The following is a 17,332-nucleotide window of genomic DNA, read 5'->3' on the forward strand; positions in this document are numbered from 1 at the left end:
AACACCACACACACACTGACTAACACTTGTCCTTGGTACTGAACACCATCCGCACACTGGCTAACACATGTACTTGGTACTGACTACAATCAACACACTTGTCTAACACACCTGTCTTTAGTAGTAAACACAACCTACACAGTCTTACTTGTCCCTTGCTTTGTGCTAAGACCCATTCACACCTGTCCTTAACACACTGGCCAACAGTCCTGTGTTTGGTGCTCAACACGGCAAACAGAACTGCTATAAAACCACACCGATGTAGAACACAAATGAAAATACCTTTCGTTTGGTTTGAAAATCGTCCACATAAGGCGTGATCTTCCACTACCTGTGCTTGCCGCATGGTGGCGCTCACGATACAGTAGAATAGACCAGTTTACCTTTCAGCTTTAACAGAGAAGTTGGGATTTCTTCCGTGCTCAGTAGTAGGTAAGTTAGCTATAGTTTCATTGCGAGGAAAACGATACTAGTTTAGGACCTTTGCCGTAAGTAGCATGAAAAGAAAAAAGCCTTGCGGGGTTAAAAGAATTCAAGTTCTTAGGGTATTACTAACTTTTATGAGTATCACATTTATCTATCAGCACTGTAGAATATCTACTTTGCCCAATTTTTGGAGCCGACACAAACAAGTGATGAAATCGGTAACAAGTTACTCTCAGTCCTCTTAGCAACAGGGACGAACAAAGCATGGAAACTCAGGAAACTCAAGAGGTTTCCGCAGAGTATTTGAGAGACCGTGTGGTGTTCGAATGCGGATTCTTTGGGCATTTCCTGATAAAGACCATCGCAACGGGGAGGTTTGGCGACATCAAAAAGGCTCAACAGCCACCGGTCTATCGATGGAAAGCGTCCTATGGCCTAGTGAGAGAGACTGGACGGCAGAGTGCGTCTCCCCCCGATCTGGAAGACGTGAGGGACCCGGATGGATATGTGGACTCGGAAAGTGCTAGTAGGTATATCTTGGCAACCGTGCATACATCTGGCAAAGACCATGAGACGTGTCAAAAAGATACGTTTGAACTTAAAATTGAAATTAAAAAGAAACTTAGACTTTGAAGATGAACTGAACTTTAGCCTTGATTAGCGTGTAATGTGAAAATGTCTTGAAACAAGTGCATTATATGACGTCGTTTACTAGTGAAACAAAAGAAACTTGATAAACCTTCAGTTTTCAAAAAAGATCAGAATGTCTTTCGTCTGTAAGTATCAGGCTGTTATGTCACATCTGAGTGATGTCGTTGTGGTGATGGGGGGGGAATGCCAGTTTCATTATAACGGTCCGCTTGTCCATGGCCATGTCCATATGTCCATGACGGGTCGATCCATATTGCAGAGAGGACAACTATAGATCAACGTTGAGAAAACATTTATACATTGTCAATAACATTTATAATTGGTAGTAACGTACGGAAGGGATTTGTCAGTTCCTCTCGTGAAGTTCCCGGTTCCTTTCTCAGAACCCCTAGACTAAAATAAAATCTCTACCAGACCGTTTTCTGGTGATGGAAAAAAATCACACGTGATATCAGGAAGATATTGAGTTGGCTTGACTTCCATCGCGAAAATCATCCTAAGATTTCCAATACATGTAGCAATCTGTGGTGCTGACTACCCTTCACGCGTGCCACTTTACACTTGCCAAATATTTCCACCAATGGGGAGCACTGTGGTGAAAAGTGCCCACTTCCGGTTGGAGAAAGTCCTTGCCAATAGACGAAACATAGCGGTTAGTTTTAACATCAGACGATTCTGCAAATTGGAGCCAGTTCACGATGTCTCACACTTTTGTGGTTGGCACTGGTTTTCGGTCACTGTGAGGACAAGGTGATAATTTCCGTATCACAAACTGATGTGATTCTTCCAAATTGTAACAGAGGCACATACATGCAGGTTGAAAACCTTCAAGTTGTTATTTCCTTCCCACTTCAAAGTGCAAGCGTCCGGGCTACATGATTGTGCTGCCACGGAAACATAAAATATCAAAAGCCTCGGTCGACGAAAACTTGGACTTGTTGAAACCTCACGATTGTGTCTTTGGTTATCACAAGGACGTTTTTCGTTATCAACATTATCAAGGAAGTGGGCGGAAACAAGTCATATTGCGTCATTACATTGTGTGCATGGGTGGGTAGTTCGTTACCATGGCAACGCACGCAGTAATTAAGTGGTAAATCGTTGTATCTACAGTCAATATACGTGACATATAGTAATCAGACTGGGGATTTCGTGTTAAACGCTATCCGGTTACAAGACTTTTCAAAGCGTAACTGCTAGTCCCACGGAGCGCTGCGTCATCATCACGGCGAATCGTGCAGCGTTGAATGACGTCTTAACTTCTGTCTCCTGCCTTTGGTTTTACGTGAGTGACGCTAGGCAGTGCACAGTGGTTGCCTGGTGCGGGGATCGCTTCCCCTCGCTTTTACCCGCCTAGTTCGTTCCCTGTTGTCTTCTCAGTCGCGCGGAAGCTTCTTCGAGGCGAAATGAGCGAGGCAGGGGCGGCAGTTGGCGCGGCGGAGGGAGGCCAGGCCTGGGAAGGGGTTCCATCTGGAACGGCATCGGCAGCACAGGAGGAGGGGCACAACGCAGAAGTGCTCATCGTACCTGACAAGGTATGCACATTTTGTTATGCTTCTCACTCGGGCGTCGTCACAAAATGATTGCATACCTTCCCTGCACAATTCACCAATGAGTGGAAGGTTTCTTTGTAGTGCAGGCTTTAAGTCGCCTGTCGTCACAGACTGACGCAAACACTAACGACAGTAGGACGTCCTTCATCTTGTATGGACGTCATCACTGTGGTGGTGGGGGGGGGGGCATGAATAACTATGATTAAAACCTGTTGTACAACAGTGGGAAATTGGTTCAAATTGTTCAAATGAAATTAGTAAGAAGCTCCCAGACCAGTGAATCAAAAAGCAAGGATGGAATATGTAAAATGCATTGAACCACTGACTACATGATATTGCAGCTTTGTAGTGATGTTACATTTTAACAAGGAGCTTCAGTAGAAGCTCCTTGATTTTAAGTGCAAACATATTTTATGTTTAGAAAACTGTACAATGTACGTTCATCATATGTTACGTGTAAATGTTGACATGTTCACAGTGGTTTTAATTTTATGGTTTTCATGGTGATCTCATGTCTTTATTAATACCAGGAAGTTGCGTAACGTTACAGACTATTTGCTCTACAGAATTGTTTTGGCCTGGCTATATAGAGCATCAATTTGATCAAACATCATTAAAACCACCTTTCCTGTCCTACCCCAACATTAAGTCCCTCTGAAAATAAATGAATTTACAGTACGGGACAGGTGTATATTCTGACTCAGATTCTTGTCAGTTCAGAAAGTATCTCACTGGGCTCAAAATAGTTTTCTACACATGTGCAGGCCTAGGCAAAATTCTACATTACACTTTGGTGACAAGTTTTACTTGAGTAACTCAGTCATTGTTATCCACTATCCATATTTTGATGGGTGTCCTATCCTTGTTTTGTAAGCTGTGTGGAACAGGAACTGGATACAACTTATTACAAGTCTCAAATGGCATATGGTATCATGGTATGGCAAGTTTTGGCTGTCCGTAGGGCATAACCTTACTTAATGTCATATTCCTGAGATTAAACCATTCTGGAAAAACATGTTGGTCATGGTAATTTTGGTCCAGTCTACTAGTGTGCTGAGTGAATAGTGTATATGATGTCAGTTCCACCTTGTTTCAACATGAGAGTACAGTTACTGCTCACCAGCTGTTAGTGGTGTTTACACTCAGCAAACTCCTTTTGCTGACAAATTAAACATGTGACGTGTGGGATACCAGGTAGGGCAATATCTGTGTGATATTGCAACATCATTTATATGGCACACCTGGCACTCTACTTATTTCTACATGTGTGACATCTTCAGGTCTTCAGGGTGAAACTGTCTATAGTATGTACACTGTACTTTCACACTCACAGGTAACGTTTAATCTTGGGGTTGACCTCTCTCTCTTAGGTAAAGACGTGAGCCAGTCTTTGACCTGCAGGTTCTGACTTTCCTACTAGATGGTGCTTTTGTACCATTTTTATACAGAATCCTTTGACAAAGGCAAGATGAAAAACCCACATACTTCACTTAGAAGTGTTACCAAATTAGGTTGAACAGTGATATGGTAAGTAGACAAACAGTAAACCCTGAAGCTGATAGTCTGTTCTGCATGTAGGGCTGGTTGTGTTACATGCCAAATGTTCAGCCATATGTCCGTACGTATTCATGGAGTGTTCAAAGAAGTGTAGCATACCTGTGAGTATTATGGAATGTGTGAGTATTTAATTGTCATGTTTTCAATTTGAAAGCAATTTCCAAGAACTGAATTCAAAGTGATTGGAGCTGGTGATTGGTGTGCAAATCTGTCTCATTTTTATGGTTCCCTGCTTGTTGGTTATGATATGTACACGCTATATTAATGTGTAGAAAAAAGTTAACATGTTGCCAGTCTTGTAAGTCTTAAGGTTAGACAGAGGTACATGATTTTTGGTGTTCTCGAGCCCTCAAACATATCTATAGGCTGTCCTTTTTTTCTCTCAGGAATTCTACCATATCTTAATGTTTAACATACTTGTAGTCCTTGAGATTGAGTTACTACCTTCTGTGTTTCAGGCACAGCTGGCTGTACACATTCTGCAGGAGTACGATGGAAATGAAGCGGACACAGGAAGTGTAGATTCCCGGGATGTGAGTCCCTTTGTCAGTCCCAGGGTCTCGCGGGACCCCAGCCCCGAATCCCACCCAGAGGGAGGCGAGTGGACCCCACCAGACGACGAACTCAAAGACAAGATCATCAAGCAGGTCGAGTTCTATTTCTCCGATGCCAACATCTTGAAGGATGCTTTCCTTTTGAAACACGTGCGGCGGAACAAGGAGGGACTGGTCAACATCAAGCTCATCACATCGTTCCGCAAAGTGAAGTCGTTAACCAAGGACTGGAGAGCCGTAGCCTACAGCCTCAAGCAAGCAGAAAGCCTTAGACTAAACGAAGAAGGGACAAAGGTGGGTCGTAAGGAGCCTCTACCAGATTATGACGAGACTACTCCCTCTAGAACAATCGTGGCAATGAACCTTGGTGTTGAAAACCCCACCATAGAAAAAGTCAGTGCAATGTTCTCACACTGCGGGGAAATCGCCTTGATCAGAATTATACGGCCAGGAGGAGTGATCCCACAGGACGTGCGGAAGCACATGTCCCGCCATCCCGAGCTGGGTAACAACGTGTGTGCCGTGGTCGAGTTCGAGAAACACGAGAGTGCCCAGATGGCGGTGGACATGATGAGCGCAAAGAACGACTGGAGAAAGGGGATGCACGTCGCTCTTCTTGCACCTTGTGGTAAGAAGAAGGACAAGAAAGAACGACAAGACGCAGAGCGGAGGGGGAAGGAAGACACCCACAGTGAGGGGGAAGGAGACAAAGCCAAGAAGGACAAACAGAAGAAGAAGAAACGCCGCAGTCGGGTAGAAGAGCTGGCCCATGGAGATGAGCCCGCAGTGTACAGCAGTGGGTCGTCTGATGTAGAAGTAGACGGCGTGTCGCCCTCCCCACCCCAACGCAGCCAACACAAACTGAGCCCTTCTTCCTACGCCCATGCCTTGGACCCCAATCGCCTCAGCCCGGGAAGTTCCCCGAGAAGCAGCCCTGCCAACAGCCCCAGAAACAGCCCGCGGATGCAGCGGAAGGGTCGTGGCAGCGGAGTCTCCCCTCTCGCCTCTTCTCCAAAGAACAGCCCCCGTCCCAGTCCCATGACGAGCCCCGAGATGCGACGTAAGCGTGTTGACGCAGCGGCTGCCGGGGACTGGGATCCCGGGGCCTCCCACAGTCCCTGGGTGCAGCGAAGGTGAGCAGGCAGATATCTTCATCATGTACTAGTGCATATCAAAAGCATGTTTTTATATGTGATTTATTAACAGAGGACTGGTTTTCTTTGAACTCAGGAAACAGTTGAGTATTACAAAAATATTTGGAGAAGCAGTACTAACATTACTTTTCTTGAATTCTCAGACTGCTTGCTGCTCAAGAGGCAGCGCGAATGTCGGACAACAGCCCCGGCACTAGCCCACTGCTACCACGCAAGCGGACGGACAGCAACACGTCCCTGGGACTGCGGCCCCGGACAGACAGCAACGCTTCCACCGGCAGCGCAGGAGGAGGGCCGCACATGGTGCTGATTCGCCAACCACGAGCACCGGACGGCTCCGGAGGGTTCCATCCCGGAGTAGGGAGGCGCAAGCCACTACAGGAAAATACCACCTAGACTAGAGAATGGAACAATCTTCTTCCCACAGTGGATTGAAACATACAGGCACTTGATGTGTGAATGAGGTCTGTGGTGTTTGTGCTACACAGTGTATTTCCCCATGCTCTGCATGTACACTTAAGTAACCCCCATTGATTTACATGGCAAGATTTTGGATTGAACATTTCTATACACAAATTATCATTTTATAAAAAAAAGGTTTCATTTGTATTGTTTCATGGTAACTTTGCTGTTTGTTGCAGATACCTAAAGAGAGAAATGATGATGTTGTCACCAAATTGCCTTACAATTTTCATGCACATGTATTTTGTGTTCTTCAGAGCCACATTGCTTAATGATCTACTAGTACTTTGAGAGTTGTGAAAGTAATATTGAAAAGGCCATCATCCTTTTAAGTTTTTTTGTTTTCTCTTCAGTTCTTAATAATATTTGTGAAATCAAATTTAGAGCATTAAGAACCTTTTAATTTAACCTTTCATTTTATGTTAAACAGTAATGATCAGGTACCCTTATTTACATTTAATTTTTGGGTTCACATTTTTATGTTTTGTTATCTGGTATGCCAATAAGTTTCTTTAAGTTAGATTTTAGTATCACTAGACTGCATTAATAATTGTTTGTTTTATGTAACAATTTAATTTCCTTTCTAACTGGTAAGATACCGTTCCGGTATTTTTTGGATATACAATTATGTTACACTTATAAAAAAAATGATAAAACAGAAATGAAAGGCAGGCTGAGGAAGAAACTTACAAAGAGATCGTTTAATGATCATGGGATATGATATTTTGTTCATTTTAGAAGATTGTAAAATCTGTTGCTTTGGAGCATGAAGTGATGAAGAGCAATTATGAATTATGGATTGTAATCAATTAAGGTTATTTGTGAAAATACAAGGTTTCTGGCTAAATTATTGATCAGGCAATTTCTGTTCCCAGTGTTTAATTACACAATGAAAACTTAACCCATGATTGCCCCCGAAATAGCCTGAATACACCATGCTTCTAGCAGTAATTTTACTGGTCAGCCAATCAGCCCCAAACAGTGGGAGATGGCTTAGCACAGGCTAACCCCCAAAATATCTGATATAAGCCTTTCTGATATTTTTTAAGGCTTTGTTTTAATTGAAAATCTCTACAGATGTTGTATTCATATTATTCATGTTATATTTATCCCAAGTGGATAGTGGGCTATGCAGAAGATGTGGTACAGAGGGAGGTAGAGAGCCAATCCTTATTTGATTCAAAATCTCTACAATACATATGATATAACATAGAGTTTGTCAGTTTTCAGAATATACTCCTGGAAACACTTTCTAAGTTATTGCTGGCCTTTCAGTATGAGATGATAGTTTCAGCTATATTTTAACCCTCTCACTGCCAAAGTAGCCATTCAACACCAACTTTGTACTGGTTACAGGGAGAAGGTAGGATAAGTCATCTAAGCAAACATAATATCATGCAACTGGACAAACAACATGCAAGAAAGAAAGGGTAATGAAGAATCACAGAAAATTGCTTTGTTAGCAGTGATAGTGTTTGCTTGTACATTTAATCTATAAGATCTATATCACCAACTACTGTGAAAATATTACTGTTTCAGTTCTACAGAAATATTGTTCATATGGGGCAGATTCAGAGCGCAATGTAAATTCCACAGGTCCAAAAGTTTTTTCACACATCACATATTCAATGTCCACATTGTATAGTCGTAACTGAAAAGAATGCAATATTTTGATGTGTAAAAGATTCATATAAGAAAATGTAGCAAAAAAAGCATCGAAAATGTAGTTTTATGTCAACCAGTGGCATGTGTATCTGGTGTCCTTTGTATGGAACTCTATTTTGTCAAGCATAAACATCGTGTAGAGAAATGTGGAAGTATATTTGTAATTGTAACAGGCTAGAAAAGACTATAACTACAAAAATGTATCTGAATTAGTGAAACCAGGGAGGTGTACAAAAAAGAGCACCGAAAGAAATTGTCATTCAGCATTTTGGCCTCATAGTAGTATGCTACATGTATACATGCCAGTCTTTGCCAACACTCGCTCCCATGTAAATTGTCCCAGACTGCAGTACACACAAGAAACATACTTAAAACATCAGAGCAATTCATGAAGAACTGAGGAGAGACTGAGGAACTGATCATTGAGCTAAGTAGAAAGAAGTGCACAGTACTCTGTACATTGCACTCAGGGATGTATGAGTATTTAATACGGGAGCCAAGTAGCAGCATGCTTAAGCCTTTGATGACAACCAACCTGCAATGTTTTGCAGCTCTTGGCTATTTGGGGAATTTGTGTGAAAAGGTAGCCTATTTTTCCAAATCTACATCGCTTTGCAAAAACAATGACTGTAATTGTACAATAAGTGGATTCATGGTTCCAACTGCACATAATATTGTTTATAATAATTTGTCAGAGTTTAAGGCCCCTGAGACATAAACAAAACATCTCTGGACATGTATGTGGCATTTACATATTGAGCTCGCTTATAATTGGGCAGGTTATTTATGGGGAAATGTGTAAACCTTTGAGACTCAAGTTTGTGTGTGTAGGAATAATGGAAGAAACCCAGCCATCTCCCATGTTAGAATCTATGAGGTAATATAGTTCTAGCAAATAGAGGGAACGAGGCAATCTGATCCAACCATTACTGGTAAGTTTGTGATGAAACAATACAGGAATTTCCTCCATTAAATGTGTGCTCTTATTGTATTTTCTGGAGTCAAAATGGACAAATATATTGTCTTCAAAATATTGACAATGTGGTTAAACCATGGTTTAAGAAACTAACTTAAAAACTGATGTACAGAAAGATGTGATATTTCCAGAGTGCAGAACTATTTAGCACATTGCCCTCGGAAATGTCAGGAAAACAATCTGCATATCAAAGGAGCAGGTCAATATCACCAAGTTTGTTACCTCCTGATTCCAAGTGTCCACATCAGATGGAGCACAGTAACTTGATGATAGGAAAAGGATATAAGACATGTTCTATTTCATTACCAGTGTTATGCTTTATATTTCGTGTTCACTGCAATAGCAGTGTTGCCAAAAAAAATTATTGATGGGTCAAAGAACATCATATGATAACTGTAATCCTGTGGCTTGTTCTTGGCTCACACCCTGTCCAACTGTCATGTCACTGCCTGGTGTAACAGATACCGGTAATTGTCTTTTCTGACTCATATATCAATACACTACTGATCAACTGTATATGTGTTTGGTCTCTTTTAATGTGTACCACAGACTTTTCTTTGCTACATTGCAAAGAAATTATACAGGCACCCTGAGGTGGTGTCAAGAAATGAGGACATTTTACCAGAAGCTTAGTTGTGCAGACAAATGAAAAATATATATCTTGTGACAGCGAATGTTCTAGCCAAAAGTCAAGGTCATATCAAGTAGTTTATCTCTTCAGATTTAATTTTTTATCTAATTTATGGCATTGTTGCAAAGTTATGGCATGAACTTTGCCACCAGAATTGTACCATAATCACTCCATCAAGGAACTCAATAAAACCACACAGCATGATGTCCATGGTGATGTTTTTTTTCAAACCTAGAGAGGCAAAGGTTTGCAAAGAAATTTCTCTCAATATGTAGTAATTTCTAAAGAATTCTTGCCATTGCTTCACTGCCTTCACAAGTAAATGGTATCTATTGTAGGATTTAGAGTCACAGTCCATGGGTACATCCCACTGGACTCTTAAACAAACTCCTTTCACTTCCCTAGTTGCTTTGTTGAAAATTTTATGACCTTCTACAGATACAAAGACAACTTTTCCTCACTGCTCCCCTAAACACTGGTCATGAAACAAAAATGCATCTTGTATACTGTACAAGTAGAGCTGTGTACCTTACCAATCTTAGGTGCAGGCACACAGGTTTAGTCTTTTGTTTTAGGGGCACATTAGATACAAAATAAAGCTGCATTGTGTATCAAAAAGCAGGTTGATCAACTGACTAAAAAGGACTACTCGTATTTCCTGGCAGGTGGTGCTTGGACTGAGAACTTTTTCCCTTTCCGCCTCGCGTTGTCTGCCCAAATGTTCTCCTTACGGAGTCTCTTGAAATATTTCTTCGTGCCAGGTTCAAGGTCATCCAATGTGGCTGCAGGCCCCAAATGCAACTTCCACAGCCAATCTGGGTACTCTTCATCTGGTCTGAGGGGAGGATCACTGCCATCCTGATGGGGAGGAAAGGAAAATTTTCATGTATTTAAATGTGCAGTGTGTCAAAATTAATTACTCTGACAAAATTATAGCATTACACGTATCTTATTAAAACATGAAGTAGCTAGTATTCTGTCTTTCCAACCTCCAGTTACATGTACATAAATTCTACCACCTTTGAACTCTAGTCACTCCGGTCTACAGTATGTACCATCCCCCCTCATCAACTGCAGAATCACAAGCAAACACGCAGATGGACACATTATGGGAACAAAACCTTACACAAAAGTCTGATTACCTTGTATATGTTGGCTCCACAGCATTGTGTAGTGAGAACAGCGGGGTCGGTCTCAATACTCGGACCCTTCGGCTTTTCACTGGTGAGGTCTTTAGCCCCCTTAAAAGCCGGAACTGGAAACAAGACATTCTAAGGTGAATTATATTTCATGTTTATATATATGCAATGTCTTGCAGGGTTCATATTAGCCGTGGCGACTCTTGACTCGGGCTTACATTGCATTACCCTCAGCAAGAGTCGTGGAAAGATCCATTGGCAGAACTGCACATTTCCCGTTGGCTGCTCGATGCTCCGTTTTTGACCCGGTTTTTTGCTGTCCCGAGCTTCCCTACAATATAACTCCACAATTGGCCGGGTTGCCGATGTTCAGATCGGCCTAAATATTCCACAGCGCGACGGGAAAGTACTAAAATAGCTAGTCGGTACATCCGCGCCGCCATCTTGGATATAGTCGGGAATGTCCGCTACCGCCGTCGGGAACGCTCGGTAGCGCCACGATTACCGAAGCGGGACCGAAAACTCTCCGATCATAACCGGAAAGCCTACTTTCCCGTCGCGCTGTGGAATATTTAGGCCGATCTGAACATCGGCAACCCGGCCAATTGTGGAGTTATATTGTAGGGAAGCTCGGGACAGCAAAAAACCGGGTCAAAAACGGAGCATCGAGCAGCCAACGGGAAATGTGCAGTTCTGCCAATGGATCTTTCCACGACTCTTGCTGAGGGTAATGCAATGTAAGCCCGAGTCAAGAGTCGCCACGGCTAGGTTCATATGTTACATAAAAAATGCATGTTTACCACTGCATACTAGTCATTACTTAGTAAAGGGTACGCATTTTGGTCCGCCAAATCTTTAACATGATGCTGTCCAACGGTTGTCACATCAGGACAGTGTCAAAGTAAATAAAAACAGGTGAATTCGTAAAAATCTGCCATGTACAATATTTCTGCCCCCCTCCCCTCCTTTGCTTCTGGTCGCGTATTATAGTCGTTAAACAAACTATGATACACAATTTATTCCTCTAAAACTTAACCTATCAGACATATTACCTTTGGCTTTTGCGTAGTTGGCGACTTGCACGTTAACACACCCCAGAATTCTGTGACAAATCTGTGGACAAGTTCGGCGAGTCAAAAATCTCATGGGCGCTGCCATCTTGGATGTCAGTCTTTGGGTCTGTCTGTAGCACTAGGATTATGTGCCTTAATTATTCAGCAACAATATCATATCTAAAAATTGGGCTGTGAATAAAATAAAGGTATATACACATACGGACGTGGCAGAAACGTTTATTTAAACAAATACCGTTACAGATTTTGATAAGATATATTTCTTTTTACCACTATTAATCAGGCACTACTTATATTGCAAGCCTTGGTTCAGCCATTTCAAATCAGACTGTGGGTTCTGGAGTTCTGTTGTTTTGTTTGGTGAGCAAGCTGTAACTTTAGTTTAAGGAACATTTCATTAGACTTTTATTGTCATTTCCTTGACAAACTACATTGCATTAGTATCGTGATACACATGGTCAAGTAGACTGACTATTGCTTGTTGTCTTGCTAGATTCTCCATGGATCCAAGACTTTCCAAGGTTCAGTCTGTGTAGACTTGCCTTTTTGTTAATGTGCTGTAACCAAAATAACAGTAAATATTTGTTTTTTTTTAAGGATGATGCCATTGATCAGCATGGGCTGACCTGACCAATAAAAGATGTCCAGTACGCTGATGGTGGTCAAGTCTGACCCGAGGGACGCTGGATCTCAGCGCTGTCGCCTCGGACCACAGCTCATGGTGAAGCTCGGCCTCAACATGGGCGATCACGTCAAGGTGTCCCTCGCACAGGCAGAACTGCTGTGTAAGGCCTGGCCTCGGCAGGACCTGGCCGAGGGAATTCTCCAAGCAGATCGCTTCGTCTACAAAGAAGTTGATAAAAGAAATGTAGCAGAAAAGTTTGTTGAGGAAACCTGTGTAGAAAAGGTGGAAGTTGGAAAACTGATACAGGCTGATGTAGCAGTTGTTGTAGCTGGTGGTTTGAAAAATGCCGTAGTTAAAGACAAGTCATTACTTGGTCTATACATCGGTCAAAAACTTTTAAATGTTGCTGTTTTCAGAGACTGCACGGTATCATATGCAAATAGGTCTTTCTTGGACAATATTGCCTATGTCTTGGTGAAGGATGTCAAATGTGCAGATTGCAAACAGGATGCTGGTTATGTGACAAAGAAAACAGAATTTAACGTTCTAGAAGTGATCAGGTTAGAACAATATAACCAGCGTCAGCAGTCGTCAGACATCGCTCTCGGTGCGCTCCATCGCCAGGCCTCGGTGATAAAAGAAGCGATCAGCCTCCCTCTGATGTACCCACAGACTTTCAACAAACTCTGCATCAATCGACCAATGGGAATCCTCCTGCTCGGCCCACCTGGAGTTGGCAAAACCTCATTGGTCAAGACAGTGGTAGCAGAATGCCACGCCCACCTGGTGGCATTAAACGGACCAGATGTCTTTGGGCCACACCCGGGAGAAAGTGAAGAGAACCTGAGGAGGATTTTTCAAGAAGCTGTCACAATATCAGAAGAGGGGCCCTGTGTCTTGTTCATAGATGAGTTGGATGCCTTGTGTCCAAAACGAGGCGGCTCAGGAAAAAATCAAGAGAACAGGTGTGAGGGTCTATTGTTTTCATTTCTAACTCAATTCTGCATGCAATCTTGGATGTACCAACAGATGAAATAATCTGTTATGCTTTCATCATTATGACTGCAATGTAAAACTTGAAAGTGACTGTCATTGAGAAAAATGATGAAAGTGATTTTCTGTTTTTCCAAGTTAAATTGATGTCTTCTTTGATTTGTTTCCCAGAATGGTTGCACAGATGCTGACTCTGATGGACGGCTATGCCGGGCGGGGCAGGCTGGTCGTGATCGCGGCAACCAACCGGCCCAACGCCATCGACCCTGCCCTCAGGAGACCTGGCAGGTTTGACAAAGAGGTGAGCAGACATGGATCAATGTCCAGTCATTAAGGTGCTTGTTTGGATTTTCATTTTTTCTGTGACTAGGAAGCTTCAGTCAGTTTATCAAACTTTCTACAGTGTTCCAAACAAGGAAAACAGTTGTAGTACCATTTGAGATTTCCAAAGTGTGCACATAAAGTGGGAAATGTAAATGAGAATGTTTCCACCACCAGGTACACGTAGGTGTCCCCAATCAGCAGGATCGTCTAGAGATCCTCCAGGTGGTGAGCAGGGACATGTCCCTCGCAGAGGACGTTGACCTCAGCAGGCTGGCAGAGATGACTCCAGGCTATACAGGTGCTGACCTGACAGCTGTCTGCCACCTGGCAGCCTACAGCTTACTGAGCAGGAGCCATGCACAGACACAGGATAAGATACCGGTAATTAGAATGAAAACACATCTGTGTTGGTAGCAGACATATCAAAAGTTTCTCAAGTTACATGTACCTTACCATTGTGCCATATCAAGTTAAAAACTTTTAATTAGATGCCTTAAAATTCTTTTACTGACTTTTGAGTTTGTGGTTCATGTACAAATGTATAACAGTTGGATTCCCCATGTTTCCTTAGACACAGATCAGTATGGCGGCTCTTCGCAAAGCGCTGACCGAGATCCGACCCTCGGCCCTGAAAGGCTTTGACGGGACCACAGAGGTCAGCCCTGTGGACTGGTCTGCCATTGGTGGACTGGAGGAGGTGAAGGTCAAACTACAGCAGGTGAGGTCACTCAGACAGAAGCTGGTATCTCCTGACAATTTCCCCCAGCAGAAGGAAAGATGTGAGGTTACATGTATGTCAGAATCATGTGTAAATCAGCTGAACCCCTGGCTTCCTGTATTCTACAGGCAGTGGTGTGGCCTCTCCTACACAGTGAAGCCTTCTCTAGACTGGGACTACCTCGTCCCAAAGGCGTGCTACTGTACGGCCCTCCAGGCTGCTGTAAGACGACGCTGGTACGGGCAGTGGCAGGCGCCTGTCATGCCACGTTCCTCGCCGTCAGCGGAGCCCAGGTGTATTCACCATTTTTGGGGGAGTCTGAGAAGACGATAAGTCAGGTGGGACATCTCGTTCTTTCTTTAAAGCTGAGTTTTGGGTAAAGTTGGCTTGATATTGTAATTAGATGAAGACAAGAAGGGAAAGTAAAATGGACACCAGGGAAATCTATTCTTAGGAAAAGAAAGAAATGTACAGGGAACTAAAAGGAGCAAGTGTTTCCCCATGTTGTGATAATGCCACTGTTGACACCTTGACTATCCATGTGACATTTATGTCATAGTTACAGCAGAGTACAATGTCAGGGCTTGAAATACTGAGTGCATGTGACCTTAGTGCACCCAATTTTTTTTCTTTTTTTGTTTCTAACAGGTCTTCCAGCGTGCCCGGGCTGCGGCTCCTACCATCATCTTCCTGGATGAGATAGACTCGCTGGTGGGTAAGCGCGGAGAGGGCGTCCAGAGTGGGGTACAGGAGCGCGTCCTCTCCACGCTGCTGAACGAGATGGACGGGGTGGGCGTGGAGATTTCAAGGTCAGGCGGCTCTGCAAAGGTCGCAGAGGGGTCAAGTTGTGACGGTCAGCTAGAGGAGAAGGTAAGACTGAATATTTGAGTTGTACACAGGACAAAATTACTTGAGGGTCTTTCCATAGCCTAGTTCCATATGATTCATGTATAACTACAAATGTATAAGGGTTAGGGTTAACTGGTTGTTACCACTTGGCCTTAATACATAATGATTGCATGTGTTGCTGCACAGTAGTTTAAGGCCTGGTAATGTAGTATAGGTTAGTCCTTTAACAGTCTTTTTGACCCCTGGCCAGACTGTTCCAGTAACAAACAACAACGTCCTGGTGGTGGCAGCGACCAACCGTCCTGACCTGCTGGACCCCGCCCTGCTGCGTCCTGGTCGTGTGGACAGGACCATCTACGTACCACCTCCTGACTCTACAGTATGTCTGTCTCTTTAATAGTCGTGATGTTTTAGGAAAGGTTGAAAGTTTGATTCCAAGTAATTCATCACATCTGGCACAAGTGTTTCCATTAATCATAGACTAATATTCTTAATGAGTATGAAAGCAATTTTACCTATTGAGCAACTGTTGTAGATTGCATTGCAAAGTAGGTGGAAATGCTTTTTAACCGCTGTATTACTCCATTACTTTTCTTTTTCCAGTATCTGGAATGACATATTTGAGTAGCACTAGATTAGACAAAAACACATTGTATTCCTGTCCCTGCCCTCCAGGCTAGAGCAGAGATCCTGCGTGTCCACAGCAGGAAGATGCCGCTGGCACAGGATGTGGACATACAGGAGCTGGCAGACAGGACCAACATGTACTCTGGTGCAGACCTGGAGAACCTGTGCAGGGAGGTAAGCTCACACACAGGGAGGAGTCTATAACTCTGTCCTTCCCAAGATGTCCCATTTGTATCCGTTACCAGTAATGCTACCAAGAGATGATCTTGAAGACAGAGCAAGAAGAAACACATTTGCCATTGTTGTGGCTAGTAATCTTTTTTTTTAAATTGCTTACATGGCATTAGACAATGAAGTTCTCATAAAATTTGTCTGATTTAAAATTGTTTGATTTTTTTTGGTTAATGCTCAGGCTGCCATGCAGGCCCTACAACAGGAGGGTTTGGATGCAGGGGTGGTGAGACATGCCCACTTCATGGTAGCCCTGCAGGACACTGCCCCCTCTCTCCATGAAGAGGAACTGCAGCAGTATCAGGCTATCTTCTCCAAATAGTGTCTTATTTGTTGACATGTGGTCACAAACACTGTTTCAAGACATGATATCTTGTCAATATCAATTTGTCAATTATTTAATATAATAGATGATAATGATGATGATTGTAATATTGCAATACTGAAGGAATACTTACACTTGTCATGTTTACTTAGACTTACATGATTTCAGAAAACATTGTACCTTGTATTGCTTTCTTACAAAAGTGATTGTGTCAGATTACATACAAATGTAAATATTATACTTGATAGAGTTTTTTTAACAAGACATTATCAATGTTAAAATTCAACTTCCATGTGTCTTTTATCTTAACTTTAAGGTTTTTCATAATATCAATCTTATACCACATAGGCCAGTCATTAAGAGGAAAGACACTTTTATCCATTACGGAAGAATTTGAAATTTTTTCTTGACTCACAAATTAGTATATGCACCCTCCACCGTGGTAAACCATCATAACATTGTCTAATCTCTAAAACAAAAAGTCAAGTGTATTATCAAGCCATCAATGGCTTTATTCTCCGGTTCTGGTAATTTCTCCAAGACTTAAAGATCATTTTTCTTTTTGCCCTGACTTTGGCTATGCAAGAGGATCAAACAGCTTATAACGTTACACCAAAACAATTTTTTTTCTTCCTCATTCACCAAATGTTGACTTAAGTTTTACTTAATCCTTTTGGTCTTTTCGGGGTCTATACGTGTAATACTAAAAGTAACGTCTCATACTAGTATTGGTAAAGTAAGGGCAAAGTGCATTCATTGGCTATCGCATTGCGGTTCTCACACTCTTTCATAGGCGGCG

General features: G+C 42.6%; 3 protein-coding genes across 3 annotated transcripts in view; 2 read left to right on the top strand and 1 right to left on the bottom strand.

Moving 5' to 3' along the window:
- Positions 1 to 2,166: 2,166 nt before the first annotated feature.
- On the top strand, positions 2,167 to 9,511 carry LOC109480772 (la-related protein 6-like). The gene is made up of 3 exons (XM_019783071.1): positions 2,167 to 2,612; positions 4,646 to 5,874; positions 6,039 to 9,511. Exons 1-3 carry the CDS (start codon positions 2,484 to 2,486, stop codon positions 6,289 to 6,291), a joined length of 1,611 nt encoding a protein of 536 aa, XP_019638630.1. The 5' UTR covers positions 2,167 to 2,483; the 3' UTR covers positions 6,292 to 9,511.
- Positions 9,512 to 10,079: 568 nt separating this feature from the next.
- Positions 10,080 to 11,967, bottom strand: LOC109480773 (39S ribosomal protein L54, mitochondrial-like). The gene is made up of 3 exons (XM_019783072.1): positions 11,821 to 11,967; positions 10,772 to 10,884; positions 10,080 to 10,487 (listed from the first exon to the last, which is right to left on the bottom strand). The coding sequence occupies exons 1-3, from the start codon at positions 11,924 to 11,926 to the stop codon at positions 10,275 to 10,277; spliced, it is 432 nt and encodes a 143-aa protein (XP_019638631.1). The 5' UTR covers positions 11,927 to 11,967; the 3' UTR covers positions 10,080 to 10,274.
- Positions 11,968 to 12,434: 467 nt separating this feature from the next.
- Positions 12,435 to 17,332, top strand: part of LOC109480667 (spermatogenesis-associated protein 5-like protein 1) — a 17,641-nt gene continuing 12,743 nt past the window's right edge. The window contains exons 1-10 of the mRNA XM_019782896.1: positions 12,435 to 13,431; positions 13,631 to 13,760; positions 13,958 to 14,164; positions 14,355 to 14,501; positions 14,630 to 14,839; positions 15,150 to 15,371; positions 15,601 to 15,729; positions 16,026 to 16,151; positions 16,390 to 16,529; positions 16,956 to 16,975. Coding sequence (XP_019638455.1) covers positions 12,482 to 13,431; positions 13,631 to 13,760; positions 13,958 to 14,164; positions 14,355 to 14,501; positions 14,630 to 14,839; positions 15,150 to 15,371; positions 15,601 to 15,729; positions 16,026 to 16,151; positions 16,390 to 16,529; positions 16,956 to 16,975 — 2,281 coding nt within the window. The 5' untranslated portion in view covers positions 12,435 to 12,481. The remainder of the gene's footprint in view (positions 13,432 to 13,630; positions 13,761 to 13,957; positions 14,165 to 14,354; positions 14,502 to 14,629; positions 14,840 to 15,149; positions 15,372 to 15,600; positions 15,730 to 16,025; positions 16,152 to 16,389; positions 16,530 to 16,955; positions 16,976 to 17,332) is intronic.

Source organism: Branchiostoma belcheri, unplaced genomic scaffold, assembly GCF_001625305.1.
Source record: "Branchiostoma belcheri isolate BF01 breed outbred unplaced genomic scaffold, Haploidv18h27 scaffold52, whole genome shotgun sequence".
In the NCBI taxonomy this organism is placed as follows: domain Eukaryota; kingdom Metazoa; phylum Chordata; class Leptocardii; order Amphioxiformes; family Branchiostomatidae; genus Branchiostoma; species Branchiostoma belcheri.

Bases quoted from the DNA above. Each gene is read 5' to 3' on its own strand.
- LOC109480772 (XM_019783071.1), top strand. From the start codon at position 2,484: ATGAGCGAGGCAGGGGCGGCAGTTGGCGCGGCGGAGGGAGGCCAGGCC. The intron at 2,613-4,645 runs GTATGCACATTT...TCTGTGTTTCAG, and splicing joins TGCTCATCGTACCTGACAAG to GCACAGCTGGCTGTACACAT. The intron at 5,875-6,038 runs GTGAGCAGGCAG...TTGAATTCTCAG, and splicing joins AGTCCCTGGGTGCAGCGAAG to ACTGCTTGCTGCTCAAGAGG.
- LOC109480773 (XM_019783072.1), bottom strand. From the start codon at position 11,926: ATGGCAGCGCCCATGAGATTTTTGACTCGCCGAACTTGTCCACAGATT. The intron at 10,885-11,820 runs GTAATATGTCTG...TCTTGTTTCCAG, and splicing joins CAACTACGCAAAAGCCAAAG to TTCCGGCTTTTAAGGGGGCT. The intron at 10,488-10,771 runs GTAATCAGACTT...CCTCCCCATCAG, and splicing joins GTGGAGCCAACATATACAAG to GATGGCAGTGATCCTCCCCT.